The sequence below is a fragment of the Eleginops maclovinus genome, chromosome 2 (assembly GCF_036324505.1).
Source record: "Eleginops maclovinus isolate JMC-PN-2008 ecotype Puerto Natales chromosome 2, JC_Emac_rtc_rv5, whole genome shotgun sequence".
Taxonomy (NCBI): domain Eukaryota; kingdom Metazoa; phylum Chordata; class Actinopteri; order Perciformes; family Eleginopidae; genus Eleginops; species Eleginops maclovinus.
Genome location: NC_086350.1, coordinates 9229622 through 9254113, shown reverse-complemented (window position 1 = coordinate 9254113; position 24492 = coordinate 9229622). Strand labels below are relative to the sequence as shown.

At 40.2% G+C, this 24492-nt stretch overlaps 1 protein-coding gene across 1 annotated transcript in view; it reads left to right on the top strand.

The window, feature by feature from the left end:
* Window positions 1-24492, top strand: part of LOC134883412 (cGMP-inhibited 3',5'-cyclic phosphodiesterase 3A-like) — a 68136-nt gene that overhangs the window by 30893 nt on the left and 12751 nt on the right. The window contains exons 2-5 of the mRNA XM_063911773.1: window positions 4020-4070; window positions 12495-12755; window positions 15923-16080; window positions 23877-23950. Coding sequence (XP_063767843.1) covers window positions 4020-4070; window positions 12495-12755; window positions 15923-16080; window positions 23877-23950 — 544 coding nt within the window. The remainder of the gene's footprint in view (window positions 1-4019; window positions 4071-12494; window positions 12756-15922; window positions 16081-23876; window positions 23951-24492) is intronic.

Sequence of the window (24492 nt, the reverse complement as noted above, 5' to 3'; positions counted from 1 at the left end):
TATGCCGAACACGTAAACACTCCTGTAAAACGATATCAGACTGGTAATTGGAACAGCCATGACTTCTAGTTAAATTCAGTGTGGCTAAAAGGACAAGCTTTGTTAAAATGTGCAAATGCGCAAAAGTCAGTTGAAACGATCTTAAGTTGTCGTAACGTTGAAGTCATGCGACCCTGCTGTAGCCTACTCGTCTGTAGTTCGTTTATAGCATAACGTTATAATGATAAAAGTAGAGTAGACATGTGGACATTATCTGGCTGAACAAAACGTGCATTTATCAAACAGGTTCATTTTCCACAAATCTTATTTTTTACCATATTCTAAAATCCTATGGCGAAATCACATTGCTTTTTTGTCGAGGGAACCCATGCGCAGCTTACTTCCGGGTCGGAACAAAAAATACGTCATCCCTGCACCACTCTATTGCATATCAATCTAAACGCACTGTCATCATGCTGGACAGTAAGAGACAGGGTTTCTTCCCTGTAAACATCCCCTTATCCATAAGCTATTCTACTCTTTGTGTAAGACATTTGGGACAAGATCCAGTGTCCTTGTGTTGCGCAATAAAGGATGCTAAATTACATTTAGTAACTTGTATAAGGTTTTATCAGTCCTTTTATGCACATGAAGGATCATTTCTAGTGTTTTGTTCCTGCAACAAACCTATCTGTAGTATCCATCTCTCACAGTTTAGCAATGAATCAATCTGGGTAAGACAAAGAGGAGTTTTTGCATGAACAACACTCAATCTGGAGTGTCCTTCAAGGGTTCAATTGATACAAAACATTAGCAAAAACATAATAGCGGTATTTTCTGATTCTTTCTTACTTGTTGTGGTTTAATTCTCACCTTCTCCCCAATACAGTGTCAGTGAAAGGAATTTTGTTATGTTCAACAGCAATGTGTCTTTCCAGGAACATTGTCTTGGTGATTCACTTTGTGCAGTCTTCATAGGTGGAAAATAGTTTCAAAGAAATCCGTGGACAGTGAGTTCTTTGGGCTACCCACAATAACCTGAACAAGGTTCCTGGAAAAACGCATTGCTGCTGAAGTGTTTTAATGTTATTCTCTAGTCTTGTGCGTAATGGGTTCTAGTCATTGTTTCCCCCCCTTAAACTCTAGGAGGTAACAATCCAGTCACAAGTTGATTGAGTAAAAACAGGTATTAACGTAGAAAAAATATTGATCAAGCTTCCATTCTCTGACACTCCATGTTGTTGGAGCATGAATGCGAACTTGACCAAGTGTTTAATTAGAAGATGAAACCTCGATACAAACAATGCCACAATCACTTTGTATTTTAAACATACTTTCACAAGTTTTCAAATGAACTTAAATTGAGACATTTGGAACATAATATGGTGCTGATAATGGTCCACATGACCTCAGTAGGATTCTGTCATCTCAATTTATTTTATGGAAGTTTCCCTTTTACTTGGCAGCACTTTCTATTGCTGTAAGCTGAACTATACTGTACACTCGTTTTATTCCTCTTGTTTGTTTGTTTTTCAACGGTTTAACTCTGGTGGAAAGAATTAGAGAAAAATCTCCACAATGCATTCACAATGCATTCACAATGCATTCACAATGGAGCGAAAGTCCCATAAAAATGTTTTTTGAGTGTGTTGTTGAAAGGCATATCTCCTGAAGACAGTCTCTTGTAAATGACCAGCATTGCTGTAAATCATGGAAAGCTACTGCTTGACATGACGTATTCCCAGTTATTGGGCGACATAATGAATGTAGCAGAGGGTGAAACAAAGGGCATAACTTCTACAAAGTTGTTATTTCTCCCAGTAGGTGCACTGGAGCATTAGGACAAAAACAATTCCTTTTGGAAATACTACTGCCTCGGTCGTGTTTTTTTGCTTCCTGGAGGGTGTCCATCAAAAACCAGGAGATACGAAATCATTCAAGTGTGGTTTTACCTCTTTAGACATAATATTGGCAGCAAACTATCATATTTTTAAGTATAATCTACTTCGTCTTCCTGAGGCAAAATAAGGTAATAACGTTTGAAAAGTGTCAGTGTTGTTTCTTAAAGTGTTAGCTGGACACACATTACATTATAGTGTATTTGTGTTGTTGTTGTTGTTGTTGTTGTTGTTGATGATGTTGTTGTTGTTTGCAGTGATATATACATTTTAGGATCATTGTCAAGTTCTGCTTGGTTTATTTTGTATCTCGTGACTGATATTGTTGCTTTTTGTCTTTGAAAATAGGTGAATAAATTGCTTGTGTTACAGTAATCTTCTTGTTTATTCTTACACCAGGGGTTTGAACAGACCTAACACCAAAGCTTTATTTACGGATTTTGCAGCACAACATTCAACACAGTGGCACCAGACTGCATCCACTGTTTGGTTTAGTAAGTGAGTAGTACACCATCCACATGTATTTGTTGATGAAATTTATTTTTTTTGACCGAGTCTCAAAGGAAATAAACACCACTGTAGCCTATAAAGTCATTTTGTGTCGTACTCAAGTCGTACTCAGCCTTGATTTTGTGTGGGTTTTTTGTTGTGGCACATCAAAGGGCACATGTAGACTTCTGTGTAGTCTGGTTCTGTCTCTCCAACCATGGAGATGAAAGGTTGGGTTACGTAACAACGAAAAGGCTGTTTATGTGAGTGCGCCTGGAGAGCCTCACTGATACTAGGAGCTTCTAATGGAGTAGGACTCCGTCGTGACAATGGAGGAGCTTCTGCCAGCTCCGATACTGGAAAAGCAAAACCCCGTCGTCGAATCAGTAGACTAAGACAACTGGCTGGTTAATACTATCACTCACAGTAATTTACATCTCATACATGAGCCTCTTACACAGCTGATTGCTTGTTGTCTTTCTTCTCAATCTAGTATGGTTATTTCCATGCATGAGAAGGCACATGCACGCTTGATGGAGCTTAAAGTGACTCACAGATATTATCATGCTGACAATCTGAGAATCCAAGAGCTGCAGTCCACGTGCTGGAACATGGAAGATAAGTGAAGATATGTTTGCTGAGAAAGAGCAAACCCCTCATCTATTGCATTATCTTTTTTTAAGCCTAAATGTCAAGCATTGGAAGTTAATGTGTAAATTCAAAACACAAGGTTAACCTGCTATGTCACCCAACTTGATTTACAGAACTGATGTTTAAGGGCCCTGAAAAGACATTTCCTCGATTCATTTTCATCTTGCATATCTAATAATCAGTAAAAATATACCGTGTTTTCATCTGTCAAATAAAAACAAACTAAACTACCTCATAATAAGGCCACAGGAGCAGTTACTTCTTTGTTTTAAACAAAAACAGCAGAGTTGGAAAACACTCAACAAAACAACACTGCTGTCCAGACAGGCCCGTCACACTGGCGACGGAAACCCACCGTTTCCTACTGTTCTCACTCTCAGCATGACACAATTCAATGACCTCCTCTGACACAGTAAATTACACCTGAATTATCAATTTGGCTCTTATTCTTTGTTTGTGCAGCAGCAATTTGTCACAGCGACATGCTGGGTTTCTCAGGGCTTCTCAGTTCTGGGGCAGAAAGCCCAAACACAGACAGGGGGGGTTTAATGTTGACTTGGCTCTCCTGCAACGCAAAAATCAGTGACAGAGCTACACTGATGCATTCGGTGACTCCCAAGAAAGTGGAAAGCGCTTTTACGAGGCCTGTGGGAGGACACTGTGGCTGGTAATTAGACAGCGTAAAAATCCTCAGCCTCCACCAGGCCCTCAGGCAGTGAAAAGGAGCTAAAGTAAACCAAACCTGACTGTGAAATTGCATTAGACGTCTGCGCTTAATGGAAAGTGGAAAAAAATAGACAAAACCCTTTTTTGCCTTTATGAGCGTTTCCATTCCCCCAACACTTCCCAGAGTCTTTGCATCACCACTCCTGCTCCTCCTCTTCTCCTCTAAAGCACAGTATATCTCCCTTATGGTGTTAAAGTTCTGTTGTAGGACGCAAACAGAAACAGGATGTTCTTGACTGTGGTTTTGAACATGTCTCTGTCTCTGCTTTCCCACAGATGCTCCCCCGCTCGGACTGGGACCACAAGAGAGGCTCCCGAGGATCACAGGTTAGCGCTGTCCACACAAGAAGAGACACACTAACAATAATAATCATAAACAGCTGACAGGAAAACACACACATAGGAAAGAGCTCCCTGATCTCCGTCACTCGCCTACACACACCTTATAAATGACGCAAATGGCTGAAATATTAACAACTAACAGGCCCGTTCACCCACTCATTTTAGCCCTGGTTAAACAGCATGTCCTGGGGTGTCACTTCCCATTGGAGTCCTTGTTGTACTTTGTTAGACTAGAGGACACAGGTCTGTGATCTGGCTGTAAGGTGCTGCAAGAGCCATTGAAGGCAAGGGAATTGAAATTAGAGGCAATCGGACACAGAGGGCTCAGATTGTAGAGGGCAGACACATGTTTGAGATTGCGTTTCCCGTCTTTCGGGTGGAGAATGTGTGTGTATTTGGGAATTGGTGTGTTGAGCTGCTACAGAGCGACATGGCATGACTCTGTAGTACATGAAAAACAAACAATGCCCTTGGCTTTGGCATGGCCATCTGCAGTATGTGTTCTGTACTTCGTATTCTACTATCCGGAGGATATCCTTTACAAATGATGAATAGACAACACGTCTCACAGTGTGTGCTTGAGTAGCAATAAATGCTGCAAAGTTGTGGTTGGGGAGAAGATCAGGGGATTTTTCATGAATAGCGATCATATTGCAGCACACAATTTGGCTTGAAATTAAATTACAGACTGTGTAATTTCCTAGAGATGCTAAGACTCATATATCTGTTCCCAAAATCAGCCTTACAGGATTATCCCCTTTGAGGGAAGACTTTCTCAAATAGCCTGTTACCCTTTTGAAACTTTGTCCAAGGCTCATATCAATTTGTTATGTGTGGTTAGTAGGCAAGCACATATCCTTTGATTGATGCATTTCCTAAGCTGCCATTAGGACTCAGTTCAGGTTTTTTCGTTCGGACTGGTGCTCTGCGTTTGTCATCAAAATCCTGTAACAGTCCAGAGACTGACAAGATGTGTTAGAAGTCGAGGCTTATGTTGGCATCTCTCTCCATCTCGCGGCTATTTTCCCTTGGCTCTGCTCTCTTGGATCAGGTTGTTCATCAGAGAAGCTGGTAGCGCTTCACTGTGCCATGGCACCTCGCAAAGTGAGTGAATCACACACTCCGTTCTTAAGCCGGTGATCAGAGCGTTTGGTTGATCTTCACTGTGTCATAGTAATGCACACATTAGCTCAAATTCCAAACCACGTATCTTTTTTTCTTTTTCTTTGCGAGCGCCTGCATGCAGTGGATGTTTTAACTCACTCATTGACACTGAAGTTATGTATGGAAAGAACTATTTAAATATTTGTTTTCGACTTGGAAACACATTGGCTTTGGAACATTACTCCGGGAGATTATCGCAGAAAAGAGTGTTTGTACGCCTGGGTCTTGTGACTGTTATTCTAAATTACAGAAAGGCTGCAAGAGCCGTCTGTTAGGCAGACTTGCTATGACATTGCAGCCATGTTGAAGACTTTTTTTAAATCACTGTAAGCACTTCACACACTGAGGGTTAGGGGGTTAAAATAGGTCACTGACCTTGTTCTTGTTGGTTCTATCATGACGGGCTAATTTTTCTCATTAAATTCGGTCCTGTGGCGATACTGAAAAACTACCTGTGGGTTTGACTTGCGTCCTCTGCCTGTGAATTAATTGGATCTGCCACAAATGATACAGACACATTAGCAGCTTTCAGCCTCTTACTTTTTATGACATGCAGAAGTAGAACATCTCCAAACTGGTGCCATTTCTCAGATGAATAGATTGACATTTAACTTGGTTTAATTAATAGCATGCATAATCAGTTTGCTAAATGTTTTAAAAACTTGTGCCTGCTGCAGTGCTGATGATGGGTGTACCCACTAGTATCATGCGGTTAATCCTCGCTCATTCATTGTCTAGCAAAAGCCATCTGTTTTACCTCATGCATCTCTTTTGTTTGTCCTGTCCTTTATGCTGGCATTTCTCCTAACCCTACTGGTCTGCCTGTGTGTCTGTTTTGTTTCTGTAATTGTTTTTATTTAATTTTTATCTTACTTGGCTTCGCTGCTGGAATCAAACACCCTGAAATATGCTCAGGGAAAAACAAGCCTCTCCTTGGAGATGATATGGCTGCATGTTAGGGGTCAATTGGCTTGACCTTTCCCAGTAAATCTTTGATGAGGCTGTTATTCTTTTTTGTTTTGTTTTGATCCCCCCCACACCCCCTTTTAATAAAATATGTAATAGTGTGTAATTGTATCCTGGCTGCAGCCGAGGACCTGGCTCAGCACAGTTTCGGTCTGAGCTCACAGTGGGGTTGTGAGGGTAGTCGGGTCGTGGTGGGGGTGGGTGCTTTGTTGGGAAGTGGGAAGCTAGTGGGCGTAGTTTTGGCTGTTGAAGCTGAGGCAGGGACGGGGAGTGTCTCAGCGGAGTTTAGTGTTACATTTGTGCTGTGATTCACACTGTATCACTGCGCTGTAGTTTAGAGGACATCATCATCTCCCAGGCTCCTCTTCAACTAATCCATTTCGACAGAAGTAATCAGGGCCATTACCCTAACTGCACTGCCACTGAAACAGAAAACTGCACAGTAATGATTTTTCAAACATGCAGAGAGTTCTGTAAAAATGAAATCAACCGAAGAAAAAATAATAATTATCTGAATAATAAGAAATTCCCTAGCCTTTCGCTCAGCACATTCCCATAGTTCTCAGAGTGCAAGGTTGAGTGTAGGAGGTTCATTGTAGAATAAGTGTATGTATCTGTGTGCTGTCCTTTTAGAAACATTATTGAAATGTGTTTACTAAGAGAATGAACTGCCTTTCGTTCTGGAGTAGGCCCCTGAGGCATTTGTCCAGTCTTTAGCTCTCCGGTGGGATACATTATAGTCTCACCATTGCACAATTTCAAAAGCCCTCATATCAATGGTATTTTACTGGAGGCTAAAAGGGCTGTATGTTTAGATGAGGGAGCCAAGGGGTTAAAAGTGCATAAAGTGCACCTTCTCAGAAATTACAAAAATGTGACCTCTCTGTTTGTGTTTACCATTAATAACCATCATTAGGCAGACGGATCAGCGTTTTGTTTGTCGCACCAAATGCATTTAATCTTTCTTCTGCAGAGTTATTTGCCAAAAAACATGTGGAAACATTAGACCAACAATATTTGAATTTTTCAGAGTTGTTGCAACAGATGAATTTGATGGTCTTGTTTGCATCCAACTATCAAGTAAATGGGTGCAAGAGGATATATTGTAGACCTATGCACTACAGAATTACACATATTTTAATGTGTTTTGTATGACTGCACTTAACACTATTACACTGGATATCATGAATAAGTGTGGTTTTAGTATAGTCATGATAAACATTTTGTGACTAAGCTGCTGCACTATCCAGACTAAACCAGCACTAAAACTTGGGTTCACATTACTGCAACTAAAGCTACACATACAGCAGAGTGGGCCCGGGAGTACAGAGAAGCTGCGTAGACAAACAGCTTTTCACTTTTCAGGAGTGATAGCTGGTTTGTTTTGACTGTCCTTTGGTTTGGTTTACATGAACTGCTGCGTGGTGTTAATCCATGGCATGTCTATTGACGTGCTGTTTCAAACTGTGTTCACACAGGCAGTTAAGACCATTGATCATGCATACTGCTTTTAATCATAGTAAAATGTCGTAACAGCCTGTTCATGCATGCGTTAATATACGGCTTGGCTTGTTGAGGAGTCATAAAATCTGCTTATTGATGCTAATCAGTTTTGTGAAATGTAGCATGTCAACCATAGCTGGGTATTTGTGATCAAATATTTTACAGATTTGTGGTACATGTGTGACCAGCGGTGCTGGCAAAGAGGCCGGATTAAGAGAGGATCAGTGGGTGTGTCAGGAGCTGGCATCAGCTGAAACAGGAACTGTTCAACCTTTTGAAATCCATTTCCCTCCTTCCAGTTAAATGCAAAAGATCGGCCAACCCCCAAAATACCAAATGACTGCAAGCAGGAAAGAATCCACATGCTCCAAAAATATTACTTCCTGAATAGCACAAGTAAATCTGCAATGGCACTGAAAATGTTGAATAAATATTTCTCTAAATGATCCAACTGTTAAGGTGCCTAAAATATCTTAAAGCTAGCTTATTTTTTAAAGATGCAGAGTAAACAACCAAGATAGTTAGAACCAGGCTGTCTGTTTCAGCTGTTTCCAGTGTCCGTGCTAACTGGCTAATGATGGCAGCTTTGTATTAAGGCTACATTAAAAACAATCCTCTTATTTCCGTGCAATTAAGTGAAAGGTAATGGAAAAGGTATTCCGCTAGATGTCAAAGTAACTCCTTCTTAGAGTTACTTTATCAGGATAGTGGGTCATAGTTGTTCTCAAGGCAAAACTGCCCATAATAAACACAAACAAACAGTGCAGATTGCTGGTGAGCCCCTCATCCCATGTGCTAATATATTAACTAACCAGATGAGGGATTGGCAATGTCTCCTTTTCACAACGTGCAGGCCTGCTGATGCCAGCTGTCTTCAAGGCCACAGTCTGTGTGTATATTTCTTTTGAAAACAAAGATCTGTCTCACTTAGAAACAGAGGAATCATGAATAATTTTCAAACCGAGGGAGCTGTTGATTCAATGATCAAAGAAGCAACCTTTGTCTCCTTTCTCTATAATTTAGAGTAGTTACTCCCATCTCTCCTCCACACAACTCCGAGATGCATGAGCCCTAACAGTGATTGGTGTAATTCTCAGAAGAGTCTCTACAGAGAGGAGTGCGAGCCAGTGGCAGACAGCTGTTGACAGTTTCCAGATGTGAATGTGTGTAACTATGAAGGTGGTGTAGTGCAGCAGTAAAAAGAGCATGTATGCTTAGGCAAACCTTTAGAAAAATAAGTCATTAAACACATAGAATATACAGCCTCACAGGAAATGTAAAATACATTGATTTTAATGACGGTTAAAGGAATTTACTAACACTGCAGAAGTGTCCAAGGTAAGCACGTCAACCGTGGTGTTTTCAGAAAAATATCAAGAATTTAAAAGGTCCATCATAACATCTGCCCGAAAGCTTTTTTCTAGGATACTCACAGTGCTTTTTCCCAGACGGAGGTCACTGTGTGGGGCTCGTATGAGATCTATCCTCTCAGCAAGTGAAGCCTGCTACTACAGAGATAGCTGTGGCTGATGAATGAAAAAGATCATCTAACCTGACAGGAAATGCTTATATAACGTGATGATATTGTAACTTAGTCATAACTCGATCTGTAGCAGGATGTCCATTGATGATTCTCAAGTTTTAGGTTGCAGATTTTGGGAAGATTAGGAACATCTTGACGTATCTTCCAGCCAAATACAACTTTTAAAGGGATACATATAAAAGCTCATGCCACGGATGGTCAGGACTTTACATTTTTCAGCTTTTCCTGCTGCCAGATTTGTTTAAAAGCTCTTCTTTGTCGTCTCACATTCTGTAGAGAGGTTCAGTGCGAGGGTGTTAATGTTGAGATGAGAGAGCTTGTTTTTCGTAGCAGAGCAGGTTTTGCAATTTTTTCAGGTGCTTAAGTATCGTCCAAATTCATTGGAAGCCAGATCCCCACTGTCCCCAAATCTGAAATGCTAGCCAGGCCCCTGGAACCTTTGATCTGGCTTTAATTTTAAACGTCAGGTTTTAGTCATTAAGTAGATTACTCACATGTGCAAAATCACACCCAGCACATTTATTATCCCCTCCTCTTTTAATGCTTTTAAAGTCCAGTTTAGGAAGTCAAGTTTGGTGATGGAATTGCAAAGTGTGTTTAAACGGATACACATCTGTGTCTCAGTTTTGAGTGTCAGTCTTTATCTTTGCAATATATGTGTTGTCTTAACTTTTGTATTGCCTGTTGTATGAGAACTAGGGGTTAAGTTTGTGGGAGTTGCACATCAGTTGTTTGTGTGTGCAAGCATAAATGTGTGGAGATGCTGAGGACAGACAGATGTTCTCTAGCAGCTATATTCTTTTAAACCCCCTCTTTAGTGAGCTCCTAAATCAGCCTGTAAATGAGCTGAGAGACAGGTGTTTATACGTTATCCTCACAGCATGCATCAGAGGATAGGAAGGATAAGTAAAAGATGTGGAGAAGAGGAGGGGTGAGGGGAGTACAATAGTTGTCTGTCCAGAAACCTTCATCAGCTGTCCCACAGGATGTCTCCTCAGCTTTAAAAAAGATTAGCTCGGTCCCAGTGCTGACCATGTGTAAGGGTTATCAATAAATGTGCGTCATCATCACGTGTGGATGACAACGTGAGGAGGAATGCCCTGACACCCACTGAACACATGGCTTTTGTAATCTTGCAGTCCGATAGGAAAAATATAAATACAGTGACTTATCTGATATGTCAAGGAAAATAAAATCTGAAACCAGCACTGTTCCCACAGATGGAGACGAAGGAAAGGTGTTCACACATGTGTTGTTGGGGTCAACCTCTTGCCACTCAGCCAGTGTAAACAGACACAGGTCTGGTGAATGGCTGCTGGTTTTCTAAGTGAATGGGACATTGGGGGAGAAAAATCTGATAACATTCTTTGAGGGAAAAGGGAACTCTGCGCCTATTAGATACTTTTGTTGACAGCCGAGACAGACCTGTGTGTAGTTGTCATTGTTGAACTGCTCTAGGCACTGGCAATTAAGAACTAGTTGTGAACTTTTCACTTTTCCCTGCAAAAACAAGGCGTGCTAATGCCTTCACAGCACTAGGGCAGACGGTCAGTAACAAACGATGGCTGTTAGATGTCTCAGGGGTCAGGAGTGGGGAGGTTAAAGGTCAGATTCTAGCGGAGACAGTGCTAATGAGGCCATTCATTAAGCATTAGGTATTGCACAGCTGTTCTGAACATGTGTCAACCTCATGTTGTTGTTGGGATGTCTAAAAGTATGTCAACTCCTACAACTGTGATGTACCACTCCCTGCTCCTCCTCACGTTTTTGCTTCTCTGAGCTAAAAGGAACCATATAAGGTACAGAATCAAGTCTCTGATGTGCGTGTGGATGTCAGTGTGCCAGTGCATGTGATACCACAATTATAATGCAGTCTACAAAGCTTGGCAGGATCGCAGTCCCACGTTGGGAATTAATTATGTCTCCTATGATAGGGATCCAAAGTAAAGTGTCTATTGTTTTCTTACTTACTTATTGTTGTGTTTGGGAATTGTTTATAGGTATCATTTGATTTAATTAGTTTCATGTTGGTTTTTTCCTGAGCTAAATGACTGTGGGTGTTCCGTGGTAGGTTTTAAACCAAGTCTTTGTTGTATGAAACAGAAAGACTAGAAGTGGGATATGTAATCGATCCTTTACTTAAGAAAAAGTAGCAATAAGGCAGGGTAATATACTCTGACCATGACAAGTTAAAGTACAAAACTCTATGTAAAGAAAAGTATGTTTAAGTATCAGCTAAATGGAAATGTACCGTAGCACTTGTAGTAGAAGCAGTACACCTCTACCTCACTGCAGCAAGGTGAGAGGTGAGACCACTGGAAGACGAATAACAACCTTTAGAGCTGCCGTTAAGTTACTCTTTGTTGAAGGCAGTGGGTAAAACTAATATTATATATGTTTCTGTTGAGTAAAAATATGCATCCAATTTTAAAGCCCAGCAGGGAGATGAAAAACACATTGAATTAAAATACTCAAACCTGCATTCATCCCTTCTTTTGCTACTTGGGGCCACATGCACTGAAAAAGACTATGATCTCCTTATCACACCTTACCTGAATCATGTTAGCAAAAGGTTGTCTGTTTACACACCCAAAAGATGCAAAGCAGGACTTTCATTCATTTTTCAATGTTTTCTGTCAACCAGAGAAACGCACATCTAAGGGTAGCTGCTCCATTGTTCTCTAACTAGATCTTAGTCACTAACTTTGTCCTTATGTGGTTTGGTGCTGGGTAGGTATTGTACTTTTGGTTTGTCAAAACTAAAAACAGGTGCCAAAAACAACACTAATGAGAGCATAGGGACCAAACCGAAAAAATACTGCAGAAATAATATGGTTAAGATGCCAAACTCTGTGTGGATTTGAGGTAAACTTCGATTTTAAAAACTTTTAGTGGTGCAACTTTAAGAATAATTTTATGATTATGATGCACTCTGTCAGGTTCCACTAGGAAGACTTAAAACTGTTTGACTCTATGCCAAAACTAAAACTTCTGTATAACTTTAGCATACTTTCACCTTCAGTTCTGTAGGATAAAGAACACAAGCCAATGTCACCGTTAACCACATTATGTCCTCACATGGGAGCTGCTGACATACTCTACCCACCTGCTCTTCACAACTGCTGCCAATAAGACGCACACAGCCACGATCAGAGGCATTCATTCATTAGCATCAACTCACATTAGCCACAGCAGCAATGATGTTCATTTCTCCTTCCTCTGTCTCCGTACAGTCATCAGGCACCACTGTGATGGTGGACATAGCGGTGATGGGAGAGGCCCACGGGCTAATCACAGACCTGCTGGCTGACCCCTCTCTGCCCCCTAACACCTGCACCTCGCTGCGGGCCGTCAGCAACCTGCTCACCACCCAGCTCACCTTCCAGCCGCTGCACCGGCCACGCCCTGCTCCCCTGCTTAACCCCAGCGATGCCTACACCTTCTCAGACTCAGAGGAGGGACCGGAGAAAGAAGGGAAAACGTCCATCCATAAGGTAAGGACAAGTGGTCTTTTTTTTTTATTGTACCTACTTTTTGTAAAGTTTTTATTTACAACATATACAAAACAAAACTCCCCTTACTGTGTTAATGTTGGCCCCATTATGCACGAAAGCAAATTCCTTGTATGTGTGAATTTACTTGACTGATGGGAAAAGAAGAGGAAGTGTCATCATTTACATTTCATCGGTAGGAATTGTAATGCCATGACCAGACATGTAAATCAGGGGTGTCCAAACTTCGGCCCGGGGGCCAAATGCGGCCCGCAGGCCATTTTGAACCGGCCCGCAGCAAATTCTAAAAGTGTAATGGAATACGGCCCACAAATGAAAACTTGTGCTTGTCTTATATTTGTACTTCTTAAATATATATGTTAACATGTATTACACAGTATTCATGTGTTAATAAGCCCACTTTTCAAATGCATTCAGTCAATTCAAGTTGAAAACATTTGCTAACAAATCTGAAAATCTAAAAAAGTCCAATAACTTATTTGCATAACAAGCTTGAAATAGACCCTTCATTTTCCCCCTTATTATAAGCGATCTGAGGCTTCTGTTTCAAGGGATGAGCTGCCAACAAGAGAAATGAAACCCTACCGAGAGCTGGGATGTAGGCTGTTTTTTTTCTTAAAGCATTTTCCTACATTTGATTGATGGTGCTATCTTATAACTTAACTTATGAGGCACTTTACGTCACCTCTAGTGTGGGGCCCAGCCCTTTGTATATTTTTCTGTATGTGGCCCTCGGTGAAAAAAGTTTGGACATCGCTGGTCGAGATGATAGGGAGGATATTTTACCCAAATATCAAAAGTCAGAATTGTTCATACAGAGTAGTCTTTTTTTTTTAAAGAAACAGCTTCTTTATTAAGGCCAAATGATTTTCACAGCCCTCCACACACATGTTAATCTTTTAGCCCATGTTTCAGCTAATGAGTTCTTCCTGCTCTCAGAGCTTTTAGCATCACATAAAGGAGAGTATTTTCATAGAGTTGAGTGAAGAAAAATAGAGCGCCTCTACTGCTCCGAGCACTGTTCTCCCTTTCATAGCCACAGCTGTGTCAACATGACAGATGTGAGGAGCCAGACAGTGTGTGTGTGTGTGTGTGTGTGTGTGTGTGTGTGTGTGTGTGTGTGTGTGTGTGTGTGTGTGTGTGTGTGTGTGTGTGTGTGTGTGTGTGTGTGTGTGTGTGTGTGTGTGTGTGTGTGTGTCGTGAGGAAGAGGAGAGGAAACATGAAGGTGAACACATCTCTCAAAAGGTTACAAAGAGGGACGAGAAAGTGTCGACAACACTAGACCCCCCACCACAGTTATGGATCCTGTTATCAATCTGAGGAAGACTCCTGTCTTGGATGTCTTGCCTGCGCTGAAATCGAGCCAATCTTTTTGGTTGACAGGTGCTTTTTTTTTTCACATCGTCTGAACTTTGTAGATGTAGCTAAGACAAACTGTGCTTGTGGAGTGGCGAGTGAGGCTGCACTCATTAAGACTCCGCTCCCCAGAGACCATGTGCCCGGCTCAGGAGGAGTGAAGGTGGTAAGTGCGGGAGTGGAAAGCCCTGCGCTTGCTTTTCTGCCTCCTGGCGAAGAGTTTGATGTCCATCAGGGAGCATACAGATTCGAGCACTTTTCCAAAAACCAAACACATGGCATGTTCTATGTGCTGCAAAAAAGCCCGTAGATCCAAAACCCATACTGTATAAAGCATAAATAACAAAACACACAACTAATTATAAAATACTTCTACAATTTCTCTCATAACCATGTATTGACTTTAATCAACACTGACAGCAGCAGGAATCAGATTTAGTTCTGTTTTCCTTTTCTTTTTTTTATGAAGATGGCCTGGTTTTACCATGCTGTTGGTGCCGTTGGGGATGTGTGTGTGTGTTTCTGTCGTGTTTCTGCTTTGGTGTGTGTCTTCAGGGCTTTTATCAAAGAATAGAAATATGCTGCTTCAAAATCGTACCACGGCATAATTATTCTGCTTTGAAAATCGAGAGTTAAAGGCATATTTTCAAGCAGTTTTATAGAATACAAAATTCAATTCAATACATTTTTCTAATTCAAAAAACCATTACACACAGGATGTTTTGGGCAGAACCTTGGTCTACAATTTAGTTTGTTCATACAGTATTTTATTTAAGGTGTGCATGCATGCCATTACAAATGAGTTAATACACAACTAAATTCAGCACATAAAATCATGCCATCTTACTGTTCATGAACAAGTGTTATGGTAAAGCCTCCAGAGTAAATGGAAGTCAGTGAAATGTCCGCTGAAGTGACCTAAACCAGCGGCGTGGAGGAGTGTGTGTGCTTGCACTTAGTACATGACGCATTGCTGTGAATGGGCTCATTCAGGATTCTGAGGCGTTCTTTACTAGGTCACCCTGCAGAAGACTGAGAGAGAAAGCCTGCCATGTTTAGCGCCGCTGTGCCAAGCTGCTGCATGGCACTGAGCAGATGAAGGCAGCACAAGGGCACAGACCAGTGGGAACCCCAGAGAAAGACCACAGAAAAGACATATAGAGACTGAGAACAAAACAAGACATACTCACAAAGAGAATGAAAGCAGAGAGGCAGAATCCTTTTGATGAAGTGTATCTCTGCAGTGCAATACTGACAACGTATTAAACATTGTGCCATGAGGGGCATCATTGCCACAGCTGCCTGCAAATGTCCTCCATTCAGTGATGACTGTGTTGATTCCCTTTGGATCGGATGAGGGGGGAAAATGTAAATGCCTGAAATTATGAAGCATTTTCCAGGTTTATCAGCAGAATCCTTTGTTTCATCTTGGGCAGATTCATAAAAAAAAACTGTCTCATTTAGATGATCAATTTGACTCCAGACAAAGTGTAAAAGCAATAACCTTATCTCTCATGTTGGAGCACTTTTAGAGCCAACACAATTACAGATATGCCTTTTTTTATTACAGCAGTAAGTTATGGGTGATGATGTTATCTATTTATAAAGATGGGTGTACCAGTGTAGTTAACTGTGTGTGTCAATATCTTTAGATTAGATTAGATTTACCTTATTGATCCCAAATTTCAACATTTTGTTTGTTGCAGCAGCATGTTTACAAGGCATTTCACATTAATTATACATAATACAATGTTTGAAATGACATCTCCCACATTTTTCTATGTATTTGCAGCGTATCAGGCGGAGTCTCCACCCTGGTCTTCTTAGGAGGATTTCTTCCACGTGGACCACCACCACCTCCGCCACAGGCCTGCCGTCCATCGAGCCCGGACCCGTCCGAAGGGACCGCAGCGCCAGCATCAAACCCTACCATGAAGCACTCACCTGCAGGTACCTGAGCTACCGCTGAATGACTGATGTCCCACTCTTCTCTCAGCCTACACCTCTCTATCCTCAGAAACGTGCTTTTACTTGTGCTTCATTTGTAGATTGAGCTAATACAGTCATATTCTTTCTTTCTTTTTTTCTTGCTGTATTATTTCTAGCTTTTTGAAAAAAATCCCTAAAATGTTGTATTTCAATGCACTAATAAGGTCCTACTGTGCAACAGTGCTGTAAGTATAACTGTGGAACAAATGATTTAAGAGGGATTCCTGCTATGGCTACCCCAGTATGACACATCCTTTTGAAGGTTAAGAGGTTTATTCCCAGCAGTGTGGCTGTAGTTACACCAAAGACAGCATGAGTGAACAGTAATGGCGCAGCAGATCGGAAGAGGATGTGTGTGCAATGGGAGCCAGAATGGGAATATGCCTCACAGGCGAATGCATTAACCTGAATAACTAAGACACATCCACTCTCAGCACAGAAGTGCTGATGATAGCATGAGGTTCAGGCTTTACAGAACTATTATAATTCAAAAGTAGATCTGCGAGCATTCTGTTTCACTTTGACATTTTATTTTTCATTAGTTTTTGGTGAAAGCTGTTGTGGGATGAAGAAGATTACAGGATATGTGTGAGTGAAGCTGAGTGTTTGTGTGCATTTGGGTTTTTGTGTGCGTGAAAGCACGTCTTTGTGTGGTGGGATTTATGTTTGGATGCATTTTGTTTTGCAAAAGCTGTTGAGAAAATGTGGCCTGGTTGTTCCATTGTGTTCAGACAGGACTAATGCACATGCAGTGAATGCCGAGAAATGTCAAGACAAGAAAGTCCCATATTGTTGAAAACACAACAAATATCTCCGCTCGTTTCTGCTGTTTTTTTGTTTTGCTAGTAAATCACATTGATGCATTAAATCTAGAACAAACACAGGGTCTTAATTTATGAGAGTCGTTATGATGATTACTGAGGAAAATATTTCAGCATCATTTACGATGATCCGTGCAGAGATTTCATTCCTTACAATTACTTTGTAATTGTGTGACATTATGTTTGGATTATTTTAGAATGGCTTTTGTTCTTCTTTCATGAATGTCAAAGAGTTGAAACGTGTAGATTCAGCCTGAAAATCCTCAGGGTGTTTGTGTTTACTAAATTATTAGTAAAGAATATTAGTCTGTGCATAACACTTTCTTATGATGTAGTGCAGTACCAGACAGCACACTCCCCATCTTTAAATATGAACTGTGTCTCAACAAGAAAGAGTGTCTTCGTGTTTCATCTACTTTAGTCAGTTGCTCCCCTGTCGAGTTTGTATCAGAGGCTTGAAAGTCTTCTGAAAGAGAACAGCGCTTGTCTGCAAACACAGACGCTCTCGGAGTCTCTGTGCTGCCATGTAGCATCACAGATGCTTGTCGTGTGCCACATAGGGGGACAGTTACACATTGTAGTGTTGTGTATAAACGTGTGTGTGTTGTTGTTCAAAGTTTAGTTTCATATGTTGCGAAATAACTTTTGTCACATTTCTAAACTGGGGCTGGGGCTAAATTATTAAAGAGAAAGCCATGTCTGTGTCAAAAACAGCCTTTACTGTGTGGATTCAAGCAGTTCAGTTTCATCTTATGATAACCTTTGTGTTGTTTAGTAGAATTTCTTTGAAAGTGTCATTTAAGCCATAGAGAACAACAATGTATGTATATTGTGTCTCCTTTTCTGTATTTTAAAGTATTGTTTAGTACTGTGGCCGACACGCCAGAGACGCTCAAACTACCCACAACATTTTCATTGGGAGAAATGTGCTGCAGTTTAAAAAAGGCTGCCAATATAAAAAAATAAAAGTGCCAGAAGACATGCAACCATCTCTACAACACATTTACGTTCACTCATCAAAACAAATCCAAAATTCAGCAAGAAGCTCAAAACATAATGTGAACCGTTGCGTATTATAGTATAGTAATGAGACATATTTCATTCTAATACAAGCCAATGTATTTGCAAAATAGAAAAAGTACATTTATTCAGACAGAATAAATCTCACTACAAGCTTTATATCTTGAATTTTCAGTTCATATCAGCTCGCTCACATACTTACTCCGAGACCAGGGATTGAACTTTTAGCTAAAACTAGCTCACTGCTGTTCAATGAGGCATGACTCTGCAACTGCATGCCCTCTTCCCCACCTCATAATAATCTAGAGATTCATTTTGGGTGGATAGTTTTGCGGAAATTTGATGTTTCCAGAAGAGTTGCCATATGTTTCTGTTTTGTTTGGATTTTAGAAGCATATCCAATTACAGGGAAGCAGGTGTTATTGTTGACCAAATGAAGAGCAGGAGCTTGTCCTGGATTGACAAAGCTTATATAGTCAGTTACAGCTTGATGAAATAATGTCTTTCTTAAGTTAGTTCTTCCAGGTTTTTCCAGTAAAATTATCCAGCCAGACATTAGCTGTGTGTTGCGAAGTATGTTTTTGTTGTGAGGAGATTTATTTCATGAAGCTATTACCTGATTATGACTGCACTGTAAGACTTAGTTGTTCCCGTAAAACATGAAGCTCCTCTCTTCCAAGGTAATTGTTTAAGCCCAGATGTGAGCGAGACAATGCCTGGAGCTCACGGTAGATAGACACACCCTCAAGTATTTGCTCAGTTTATGGCCCTCGTCTGATACCCTTGTAGTTTTGGATGCAAATATATAGTGCAATATTATTTCCATGACAGTTGAATTTACTTGCACATACAGTAGAAGCTGAGTGATTGTCAAAATAACTTGTATGGAATACAAATGGACTCTTATGCTCACATCTGACCTGCTCTTAGAAGTGATACAAAGTGTTTGATATACCGAATACCCTAAATACACTATTATGCCATTAGTATATGGCAGTCTTAATCCCTTTATTCAACTTGCAAAACCCTAATTTGGCTAAATGCAGCTTTAGACAGTAGTTTGCTTTCAACCTTGTGGCAACAGTTTGAGGAAAACCATTTCATAGGAGGGACTCTGGGTTTCCCTGCACAGAGCCCTGACCTTAAACCCATCAAAGACTATTTGGATAAATTAAACCAACATAACCTTTATACCGACTTATCTCTCAAGACAGTGCCCGACATCAGTACAACTTTAGTGGATGAATAGGAGCAAATCCCACTCAAAAAGCTTGTGGAAAGCTTTCCTGGTGACCTATATCGTAGCAGATTAAGTACTGTGTGCTAGTTTCCATGTGCTTTTCTCCATGTATTGTTTGTATTTTTTCATCCACTCAGTAACTGCATATTAAAGATGAAATATTCTCTCTGTTTCTGTGTGTATATGATCTGGCATGTAGTCTGCTGTAGGGGGGATTTTCCCTTCATATTTTGCAAATATCTGTGTCCATTTAAGACATTCTTTGCTGACCACTAAGAAGGCACATTACACAGATTCTAAGGGTTCAAGTTAAGTTAGAAAACATTTCGAAGAAGGCTTTCTTGCTTTGAATTCAAGTTTCCTGAATGTTTTTCTTTGAAGGGAAGTGACATCCGTCCAGTTTGAGGTAGAATTGTGTTATCGATTAAAACCTGTCACTGAACAATTAGAGATAAAAGAAGAAGGCAAATAATCAAAGGATAGCAAACGTTAATGCAGCTTTAACCAGGGAAAGGTTTTAAGTACTCTTTGTATCTGAGGACAAAGTAACTGTCTGGCCGATAAAAAGCCAGAGGTTTGAATGGTTTTGTTTTCATCCCATAACAAACAATCAATACATAACACACTCATTTAATACATTTATTTAATAAATAAAACAAACTATAAATTGCATTTTACAAACACTAAGAGTTATGTGACCACTTATCTTCATGGACTGTTTAGCCTCTGCTACATTGCACACTTACAGAGCAACATTGGTGACATGTGGATAGAAGTTATTGCTCATTATACAAATAGTACTACTGATATTATTAAGTACACTCACCCATCTCTTCTCTTTATATTTGTTTACACCTCTTATAAACTCTTAAAGTGTGAATGTTACTGTTTATCCATGTTGAAAATTAAAACTATAAAGTAAACAACTCAAAAAAACGATACAAATGATGACTACAGTAAATTCCACTTTCAGTTTTTAATTATATTGTTCACTGCACCATTGTTTTTACTGAGAAAAAACAATAACCTGCACACTGTTTTTGTTTTGCGTCTCGAGCCCTCACTGTGTGGGCTGCGTCTGGCAGTGGCTTGTTTGGGTGTGTTTGCACAATGACAGTGTGATACTTGAAGAAGTTCTGTAAATGTAAGCACACTGAGCAGCTTCTGTACACAAAGCTCTGTCGCCTGGTCTTAAAGCTCAGCACTGCCCAGCAGCAGGCCCCAGCTATGGCCACTTATGGTGGTGTGAGTATAAACAAACACCTGGGCCTCTCCCCAGTCACCAGAACATCACACAGTTAACACACAAGCGTGCACACACACACACACACACACACACACACACACACACACACACACACACACACACACACACACACACACACACACACACACATACACTTAGAAACTCTGTCACAGCTGCTTCTTCTGGCAGGGGTTGTGCAGACACAATTGGAGACCAGAGAGAGTCTCTGGGTTTGGTTTATTGCAGCTGAGAGGGCTCTCCTCTGAGTAACACTTCATTTAAATTTAGTTTCAGACATCTGGCTTTTTATACAGATGTCTAAAATAAAAAAGAGAGCTGGTAAAACTTAAGTGTCCAGCTTAAATACACAAAAACAGGGCTCATGCCTACTGACAACTATTTAGTCTACTGTTGTGTAATGCTTCCTTAATATCAGCCACCTGCCATCACATCATCTCTCTAGTTTTGAGGAGTAAAATTGATTCATTTTTTTAATAATCGACTATAACTTGTATTTGTAATCACTTTTGAGAGCTGATCAAAACAAAATAAGATGTGATTTTCCATACAGACAAAATAAAACACCAGTTATCAAACTCGATATGTAAAGAGTCCCATTAGCAAAGTGAGAGCTTTGCGGTGGAGGGGCGGAGAGTGAGAACACATGGAGGGGAGAAAATAAACACATGGATTCAATTGCCTTCTCTTTGCTCCATCATCAAATCTGTACGATCTTAATTAGGACATTAGGCTTCTTTTTTTCTCCCTCCTATTTTCCATCATGTCAGCCCTCAGTGACGTACATTGTTAAGAAGGAATAACACTAACTTCAAAGCTACAATATCTGCTTTTTTATCTCACACACACGGTAAAAAGGGGGCCGATTGAATACCTTCCATTTCCTCCAGCCCCGGCCACTGTGCTGTTATCTTCTTCACGTCATCTGGCTTGAGAATAGGTAGATTACTGGAAGCAGAAATAATGGTGCTGTGTTTATCGTGGCTTGGACACTGTCCGTTTGGGCTCTGAACCAATCTGTCAACCTGCCGTGAGTGGTTGAGTTTAAAATCTGGGAGTTAACTGCGGTGTAGAGGGAGCGGGTTATTGCATGGCTCGAGACTATTAAGATAAGCTACATGGAAGGAGAAGGCTGAAAAAACAGACAATAAAGCAATTTACACAGTATTTCCTATCGCAGGATAATTAACTTGATGAAGGTTTATTCTGGGGAATGCCTAGGTGCTTTTCTAGAACAACTGAGTCATTTTTTTATTTCAAAGACTGCTGACACTTAGCATTGGCTGTACTTAATGTACATTATTTTTTTATAATGTGCAGACAAGAAAACCGATTCTGTCTTCTGACCGGTGCATGATTAGATTTTTGTCAGCAGAAGCATGAGCATGTTTTAAAAGGAAAAAGGTTTTATATCATCCGACATTTTAAATGTTTATTTTATTTAATTAAAATGTCTTTAAAATCACAACAAAATTATACAGAATTTACTTTGAGCTAAGAAAAACTAGTCCATTGACAGAAAGTCATTTAAAGATACACATCGTATTTTAGATTTTGTAAAATGTGAGTATTGGAATATTTGTCATGGATTAAAACTAAATGTATGTTTTCAGCTATGTTGGTGTTTTGGAAGCACAAATAAGCAATATGAAAACGTCTTCGGATAAGTACCCACTTATTTCTGACACTATGAACCAAACGATTAAGCAGATTAAAAGTTAGTGAAAGAATTAAATCAACGTATCTGAAAATTGTAATTTGACAACAAGGTTAATGTGTTAATCACAGTAAACACTACAGCATGATCAATGTTTTGATTGTTAATTTGACACCCTTAAAAGCACTTGGTTATGGTAAGAGAAAAGTGTGTCCTTGGTCTAAAACTCCACAATGATTTAACAAATGAGACAGGCTTAGTTTCTCAGTATCTGATTGAAACCACACTCTTCTCCTAATCCAAGGATCTAGTCAAAACACATTTTTGGTATTTAAACGCCATTTCAGTGACAGGTTGGAAACAAAACAATACAGCAGAGTGTGTTTTGTCTTCCTACTGAAGCTATATCTCACAGAGTCATTTAAATTACTGTAACTACAGTGCTAACTACTGTTACTGCACTTACGGCTTTTTGTGATAAAAGCAGAGTCACTTGATACGTGACTGACAGATTCCTCGAGTGAAAGTGGTCGGCCCTTTTTATTTACATTCAGCGCTTAAGGCTCAATGTCAGTAGCCGAGGTTATTCTGCTGCATTAGCAGAATAGGAAGAGTGTCTGCCAGGTCTTCAGCTTTCATTAAAAGTAAACCTTTTAAGCCAAGGGCTGCTGCCTGCCCAGACCCCCCTGACAATAATGTAGTAACTGTTCGCGCGCCAAACTATCAAACTATTTTATATTCCACACCTGCTAGGCATTACACACAGTGGTCCAACCTGGCCATGCAAACACAACAGAACAGCCTTTGTTGGGGCCTCAGGACCATTAGGCAGGGTGGGTACAGCTCAAAAGTGTTCAAGAAACAATTTATCAGAAGGAGATAGACACACTACAGGGCTTTGTGCTCCCTGTGACACCATGCTCTAACGACAGGCATTTCCTGCCCTGAGAAGGCAGGTTTTACAACATTTAGGGAGAGGTATTTTAATTGGAACCACCTACAGCCTGACAGTGGCCTCAATGGAGAAACATGGAAAAGCGTGCGGCTCGGGAGGCTGACCCTGATATATCATAAAGCTCAAAGAGGGTGGGCTCCATTTATGGATTCATTTATTACAACTATTTCACATTTGTTGTGTTGTTTACCCTCTTTGCATCATGTTAATGTGTTCATCCATTAAGTTCATTAACGAGTATTTTCTTGAAGCATCTGTACCACGTCTGTTTCATGTGGGGACAGCACAGTAGGAATCCCATTAGGTTTTTTTTGACAATTTCTGCCGACTGGTTAGACATCAAAGACAGATGTGATGAATGGCATGATTCCCAATTGTTTGGCACAGCTACAGACGGCAAAGGCTTGCACATTTAGCTATATACGGACACACATGCATTTTAATTTGTCCCCATTTCTTTTGTATCTTAACATTTGGTGGTGATTCAGACTTCTATCCATCAGTTCTGCCAAACCATACTGACTATTAAGAATATTAATGAACATCCTCAATTAATCTTATCCTACAAAAACTACAACAGATTGAAGCCTTTATCTAAACATTGTTTTGTCTTTGACATTTTAGTGTGTAGGATCTATACAGAGTCTTCTTCTTTAAGATGTTTGAAGGTTATTGACTCTGACATATACAGTATATGCAGTAATCAAAGATGGAGAAGAACAGCATTACCACAGAGTTACAGGAAACATTCTGCTTTATTCACTTCTATCTGTAACCTGTTAAACCCCTCTTGTCTGCAGCTGTGGGAGACCGTACATCAGACTGAGCCATGGGGAGGGGTCTTTAGACAAGGGAGACAGAATACCACGGTCAGGTATGCTCTCAGTCTTCTTTCATACTATTACCACCTCTTCCAAGCTGCATAGTATGGTTGTTTGTGGGCATACATCATTTGTACAGTGTATTTTATTTTACATTAGTGTCTTTATTTGATGAGGTAGAGACAGAGTGGAACTGGGGGGGGAGAGAGAGGCGAGGGGGTTACTATACAACAAAGGTCCAGACAAAATAATATTAGGGTTGTCTAACTCCCTCTGAGACTCTCTGTGCTGTACATATTACATAAGGGAAAGTCCAAACAGCAAAAATAAAAATGATTATTTCTGAAAATAAACAAATGTCTTAGTTGATAACTTCTGTATCATTAGTGATGTTACAGGAAAAGCAGAGGCTATATAACCAATTTATATTATGTATTTATATATTTAAATTATGATAATTTTCTTCTTTTCAAATCAACTCGTTTCAAGATAATAATAATGTTTTAATGTTAGGGTTAACATCAGATTTTGGTTTCAATCACTTAAAGTCATAGGGAAGGAATCAACAACAATACATGTTATGATGCACCACTGG